This window comes from Panthera leo, chromosome D4, assembly GCF_018350215.1.
Source record: "Panthera leo isolate Ple1 chromosome D4, P.leo_Ple1_pat1.1, whole genome shotgun sequence".
NCBI lineage: Eukaryota > Metazoa > Chordata > Mammalia > Carnivora > Felidae > Panthera > Panthera leo.
Window position 1 is genome coordinate 68228126 of NC_056691.1, and position 7585 is coordinate 68235710.

General features: G+C 34.5%; 1 protein-coding gene across 1 annotated transcript in view; it reads left to right on the forward strand.

The window, feature by feature from the left end:
- Positions 1–7244, forward strand: part of RAD23B (RAD23 homolog B, nucleotide excision repair protein) — a 47482-nt gene extending 40238 nt beyond the window's left edge. Inside the window, exon 10 of the mRNA XM_042912358.1 lies at positions 4751–7244. Within this exon, the coding sequence (XP_042768292.1) occupies positions 4751–4864 (114 nt within the window). The 3' untranslated portion in view covers positions 4865–7244. The remainder of the gene's footprint in view (positions 1–4750) is intronic.
- Positions 7245–7585: the final 341 nt, after the last annotated feature.

The window sequence follows — 7585 nt, forward strand, 5'->3', positions numbered from 1 at the left end:
TCTATTGGACAGAGCCAGATAGAGCATTGTCCTAAGGATTGCAGCAAAGACTGTCTATTTTCGTCCCTGCTCTCATATCTTGTCCTTTGTGAAGCCAAGGGACTAGCACTGAATACTGCTTTAGCTTTCTAAAATCGTTATAAATATATTTAAAAATTAAAGATTTCCTTTAGGTGTTAGCATTCATGAAGAAAATGATCTTAAAGTGTATGCTTAATGCAAGATTATCCATTTTTTTATATTCTAGATTTTACTTCACAACTGCCCTTAAAATGTACAATAGATATGTATATGAATTATGTATAAAAAAACATGTATATTAAACATCAGCTCCTGATACTGTTTTTCTGTTTCCATCCTTACTAGGTCATCCAGTTCATATTGAGGCACTGCAATAACTTAGTTTATGCGATACTATAAGTCATTCATTTTTCTCTGGGCTCCATGGTTAACATTTGTAAATAGGGACACAGCACTTGCCCTGCCTTATTTTACAAAGTGTTTTGAGATGGAAGTCTGATAAAGTGCATTTTAACTTAATACTTAGAAAAATCATCTGGGAGATAATTTGCCCATATTTATAATAAAAACGTATCAAATGTTCAAGGTTTATAATTACATGTTTCTTAAAAGGTACTTTATATATATCATGCTAGTATTTTCCTCCCTCAAATAACATAAGTGAGTGAATGACACTTGCCTCAATTGTTCTATAGCAAATTTTGTTTTGTTTTAATAGTTAGGGTTAGTTACCAATTCTTGATTTCTGTTTTGGAGAAGAAATTTTTTCTTGTGTTACTTGTGCTTTTGGTGTCATACTAAGAGAAGTTGCCTAATCCAAGGTCAAAAGATTTACTCCTATCTTGTTTCTGAAGAGTTGTACAGCTCTTACTGTATTTAGGTCTGATTTATTTTGTGTTCCTTTTTGTTTATAGAGTGAGGTGTAGGAGTCTGGTTTCTTTTTTTTTTTTTTTTCTTTTTCTTTGGCATGTGGATATCCAGTTGCCTCTGCACCATTTACTAAAAATTCCACTCTTCTCCATTAAATTGTCTTGGCATCCTTGTTGAAAATCAACTGGCCATCATTGTGAGGGTTTACTGGGCTTTCATTTATGTTCCATTGATTTATGTGTTTCTCCTTATGCCAGTACCTCACGGTCTTGATTACTGTGACTTTTTGTAGTAAGTTTTGGAATCTCTGATTTTCTTCTTTCTCAAGATTGTTTTGGCTCTTTTGGATCCCTTGCATTCTGTATGAATTTTAGGATCAGCTTGTCTGATTTCTATAAGAAAAGTGAAAAAAATTAAAAAAAAAAAAACAAAAAACAGGCTGGGGGTTTGATACTGTTTTTTCTGCAGACCAGTTTGGAGAGTATTGCCATCTTAGCAATATTAAGTCTCACCAAGCCTTGAATGTGAGATGCCTTCCTGTTTATTAGATTTTCTATAATTTCAGAAATATTCTTTGGTCTTGAGCTTGTATTTCTTTTGTTAAATTTATTCCTGAGTATTTTTATTCTTTTTGCTGCTGTTTTTATAAATGGAATCGTTTTCTTGATTTCATTTTTGGATTGTTCATTGCTAGCTGTATAGAAATACAGCTTAATTCTTAATTTTGTGTATTGATTTTATAAAATCTTACAACCTTCCTGAACTCATTTATTGTGTTTCTTAAGATTCCTGTTTGCAGGATATCAATTACACATAGGCATAGTTTTACTTCTTTTCCAGTATGGATGCCCTTTATTTCTTTTTCTTTCTTACTGTGTGTGTGTGTGTGTGTGTGTGTGTGTGTGTGTGTGTACTCATGCGTGTGTCTGAATGCCCTATCTACAGACTCCTGTGTATTGTTGAATAGAGGTGGTGAGAGCCAACATCTTTGTCTTGTTCCTGATCTTAGCAACCTGATCTTAGGAGAAGGCAGTCATTCTTTCACCATTAAGTATGATGTTAGCTAAGGGTTTTATTAGATTCCTTTTCTATTGGGTTAAGTTCCTTTCTATTCTAGTTAATATTGAGTGTTTTTATCACAAAAGGATTTTGTCAGATGGTTTTTATGTGTTTATCGAGATGATCATATGTAATTTTGTTTCTTTTCTATTAGTATGCTTTAATATACTGATTTTTGTACATTGGACCAACCTTGCATTCTTAGGATAACTCCCACTGGTCATAGTGTAATCTTTTTTATATTTTGGTCTGATAGTGTTTTGTTGAAGATTTCCGATAAGGAACATTGGTCTGTAGTTTTCTGTGTGTGTGATGATTTTGTCTGGTTGAGTGTCAGAGTAATACTGGCCTTAGAGAATGAGTTAGGAAGTATTCCCTTTTTCTGTTGGTTGGAAGAGTTAATGAACAATTGGCGTTAATTCATTTGGTGGTTGGTAGAATTTACCAGTAAAATTATCTGGGCCTTGCTTTTCTTTTTGGGAAATTTTGTAATTACTAATTTAATCTCTTTATTTGTTATAGAGCTATTCAGATTTTCTGTTTCTTGAGTCAGTTTTGGTGGTTTTTGTCTTTCTAGGAATTGTGTGTTTCATCAAGAGTTATCTAATTTGTTGGCATAGAATTGTTCACAGCATTTTCCTTTGGTAGTTTTATTTCTATAAAAAGTAGTAGTGTTCCCACATCCCTGATTTTTATAGTAATTTGAATCCTCAGATTTCTTGTTTTCCCTGTTAGTTTAGCTAAAACATTTGTCAGTGTTGTTAATCTGAAGAAAAAAAGAGCCAACTTCTGGTTTTATTGATTCTATTTTTCTAGTCTTTATTTACTTTTTCTCTGATCTTCATTATTTTTCTCCTTCTGCTTGCTTTGGATTTAATTTTCTCTTCCTCTTTTCCAGTTTCTTAAGGTAGATCCTTAGGTTATCTATTTAAGATCTTTCTGAATATAGGTAGCTACAGCTATAAACTTCCCTCTAGGCACTGCTACAGCAGCATCCCGTAAGTTTTAGTGTGTTTGGTGTTGTTTTCATTCATTAGAGTATTTTCTAACTTTCTTTGTGGTTCCTTCTCTCGTCTATTGGTGAAGGATTAGGTTAATTTCTACGTATTTTGAACTTCCTAAATTTCCTTCTGTTACTGATTTCAGTATTCATGCTATTGTGGTCAGAGAATGTACTGTGAACAATTTTAATCTTCTAAAATTTTTTGAGGCTAGTTTTATGGCCTAACATGGTCTTCATGGAGGATGTTTGATATATACTTAAAAAGGACATACAATCTTCTGTTGTTAACTATTCCATAAATGTCTGTTAGGTCTGTTTGGTTTATGATGTTGTTCACATCTCTTTCCTTGTCAGTCTTCTGCCTTGCCTGGTTGTTGTGTCCAGCATTGAACATGATGATACCAACATTTCCAGCTGTTCTTGAATCATTTCTCCCTACAGTTCTGTCAGTTTTGTTTCCTGTATCTTGGGGCTCTGTTATTACATGTATTTATAACCAAAGCCTTCCTGTAGTTTATCATCCTATAATGTCTTTGTTTTTAGTAACAATTTTCTGTGTTAATGTATTTTGTCTGATATTAATGGAATCGCTCCAGCTCTCTTTTTGTAACTGTTTGCATGGTGTATATCTTTTTCCATCCTTTTACTTTCAGCATATTTGTGTCTTTGAATCTATAGTGTGTGTCTTGTAGAAGCACATAGTTGGATCGTGCCCTATCTACCTTTTACTTCAGCTAGCCCAGCTTTAATCTGGACAAGAACTAGGTAACAATTATTTTTGAGTTATTTCTTCTCCTTTCATGGATGAGTAGTTAATCGTGCTGAATTGAGACTTCTCTTTTTTTTTTTTTAATTTTTTTTAAACATTTATTCATTTTTGAGAGACAGAGCATGAGCGGGGGAGGGGCAGAGATAGAGGGAGACACAGAATCTGAAGCAGGCTCCAGGCTCCGAGCTGTCAGCACAGAGCCTGACGCAGGGCTCGAACCCACAAACCGTGAGATTGTGACCTGAGCCGAAGTTGGACGCTTAATTGACTGAGCCACCCAGGCGCCCCTTTCTTTTTTTTTTAAAGGTCATTTCTTGATATAGTCTAACACAAGGTGATTTAGACGGTTGAGGAGAGGGTTCATAAAAAATATTTGACAAATATATAGTCTCTAGTGAATTAGATAATTATTAAGTCACAAGTGATTTTTAATAGACTAGGAAAACAAAATTAAGTGGCCGGTGTCACCATTTAAAATGCTGTAAAATTTAAGCAGATATAAACAGGACACGATATGTCTTGATCTCAAAATATATCATGTGATATTTGTTATGATCACCCATTTCTTTTAGTATGAAGTGTTTGATATGGCAAGGAGCTTGAGAGTGATAGTTGAAGTGATGATGAAGGACATGACCTTCTTTACAAATAACAAAGTAGTTAAACTCCCCTCCAGTTGCTTTCATCTATATCTTTACCTCTTAGGTATTCAAAGCTGATTTACAAATTTCTGTAGGATCATTTATTTTTAAATAATCACAGCGACTAATTTTGAATATTAATGCCAATGAGTGTTAGCAGAGTATCTGTCTAATAGCTTTAACTAGGAAGAGAGAATTTTGTAGGTGGTTGAGCAAGGGTCTAGATTCCATCTAGCTGCTTGGGTTGAACGGTGAATCCACACTTAGATAGGTAGGCATTCACGTAACATTTTCAAGAGCTTTTTCGTGTCTTTCATGTTTTCGGGTCATGATCTGTCAGTACTGCTGTGCTGGAACCCACAGTGTGTTTTCTTTCTTTTCTTCCAGTTAAAGGCACTAGGATTTCCTGAAGGACTTGTCATACAAGCATATTTTGCTTGTGAGAAGAATGAGAACTTGGCTGCCAATTTTCTTCTACAGCAAAACTTTGATGAAGATTGAAAGGGACTTTTTTTTATCTCACACTTCACACCAGTGCATTACACTAACTTTGTTCACTGGATTGTCTGGGATGACTTGGGCTCATATCCACAATACTTGGTATAAGGTAGTAGATTGTTGGGGGTGGGGAGGGAGGGATCTAGGATACAGGGCAGGGATACATACAGTGCATGTCTGCTTCAAGTAGCAGATGCCGCAAATCCACACAGTGTGTAAAATATTATACAACCAAAAATCAGCTTTTGCAGGTCTTTATTTCTTCTATAAAACAGTAGGTAACTTTTCCTAGGTTTCACTCTTTTTAGTGTACTAGATCCAGAAATTTAGTGTAATGCCCTGCTTTATATTTCTTTGACTTAACATTGGTTTCAGAAAGAATCTTTGCTACCTAGAATTTACAGTCTCTATTTCATGGCAACACTGGATAATGGCTTTGTGAAATTGAAAAAATTTTGGAGCAATTGTAAACAGAAATGCCAAATTATTGATGGTTTTTGTTGCTGCTTCAAATACGTATTGAATTAATGTGTAAGAAAGCCCATTCTTTCATGTTAAATACTTGGGGTTGGGGAGGGGAGAAGGGGAACCTTTTCTTAAAATGAAAATAATTACTGCTATTTTAAAATTTCTTGATCATCGAATGTGAGACCCTTCTAACATGATTTGAGAAGCTGTACAAGTATAGGCAGAGTTATTTTCCTGTTTACATTTTTTTTTTTTTTTTTGGTTTGTTTTGGGAAAAAATTGGTAGGTGTCTAATTACTGTTTACTTCATTGTTATATTGCAGTAAAAGTTTTAAAACCACCATTGCATGTTTGCTTTTGATGTATCCCTTTGTGAAATTAGCACTTTGGGGCCAATGGAGAAATGCAGCATTCGTTTCCCTCTCTTCCCCTTCCCTCTGCAGAAATGTGTTTGTCAGTAAGTCGTGAGTTCAAATTGCTGCCTTTTTTTTTAAACCCACAAGATGCTGATTCAGTTCAAAATTAGCTAATGTTTCAAAGCTGGGTTTCTGATATTTATAAGTGTTTTTCCTTATTAGATAAGAATATATGACCATTAAAGTCATTAGGATTCTATTACTTTCAAAAAAGAAGGTGGACAAAAGTATAAATCCAGCATCTCTTATTGCGTTGGAAAGACTGGCATAATCTTTTGGAAGGGTTGGGAGATGCAGCTGGAAAAGTACTTTGGAAAATATACAATCAAAAATATCTCATGACATATTAAAAGAAAATCTTAATAGCAGTGTTGGCTTTTATTTGGATTTTTTTCAGCTCTGTTTTTTATTAGACTCTCCTTCATTGGCATATTATTGGATCATAAAGAGGGGGAAAATATCTCCTTGTTTAGTTTTTCAAATCTTTTCTTCTGAATATAAACAAGACTGTTTAAAGAAATAGTTTTTTTCCCCTACCATCTGATACTGAGTAAAGAAAATGAATTTGCACAGATGTTGTCTCCCTGCGTAATCTCTTGCAATAATCCTTAGCAAGGTTTGGAGGTGACTTTGAAGCTTTTACGTCATGCACTCGTACCTGTCTCTTATGAAAATAAATGAAGCCATGACTTCTCCCCACAGTGTTATCATGTAGTTTAATCTTCATGCTTATACCTTAAATACAGCAGACCTTTGGACTTTGTATTGCCTGTATGTTTTATAATGGATCATGCAAAATGTCTCAGGAGAATAAAATGAGGATTTGTAAATATGTTCATCTTTCAAGGCAGAGCATTGAGTTGGGAAGAGGGTGGCATTTCTGATCGGAGGATGGAATATTTTCATTTATTTTATGCCATTTTATCTGCTACCTAATTGCTCAGCATAGCGAAAACTGGAAAAAAGAAAAGCAAAAACAAACCAAAACCCCAGCAGCAGACTCTTCTTTTCTCTGGAAAGTGACAGCAGAAGTTGGTGGCACGGAGTTTTTGTCCTTGGACAACAAAACCACAAATAGTGGGATTAATAATTACAAGAAGACAGTTTCAGGCCAAGTTTTGACCATTCTTTACAGTACTTTGTTTTATCTGCTTAAAGAATTAGCCAAGATGCTGTGAAAGAAATAGGCTTTTTGTGACCTTTTGCTGTTACCTTTATACAGTTCTGGTAAATCTTTTAATGTAAGTGGCTCTTTGACTTTGGAATTTTTTTGCATTTGAGGTATTCTGTCATCTATTTCTTGAAATATTTTTATTGTTTAGTTTCTCTATGGAAATGTGAGGAAGCTTAAGTTTATATTTGTTAAATTCTTATTGCCATCCTCTAGTCAAATATGTCTATTGCATTGTTTAAAAATACTGAAGTGTTCCACCATATAAATTTTTCCTGTACCATGGCTAGGATTCTAGAGAATTAATTATAAAATATTTTCAATACATTCACCATTGCATTTCTCATTTTTTAAAATAATTTTGCCATATAGAATCTTAGATTGAAAGTTGACAATGCCCCTGTCACTGTTTTCTTCAGTAATTGGTGAACATGTAGGGGGGCCAGGTCCTAGTTTAATTTTCTTGGGTCTCCTCTGTTTTTCTCAACCAAAACATCAACACAAAGATGGGATACTTGATGTACCTTAAATCAAGCTTCATGATGGCTTTTAGAAATTTTAGTTAAATTCCCATTTTTCCCGGGCACCTGGGTGGCTCATTTGGTTAAGTGTCTAACTCTTGATTTCGGCTCAGGTCGTGATCTCAGTTTGTGAGATCAAGCCTCACAT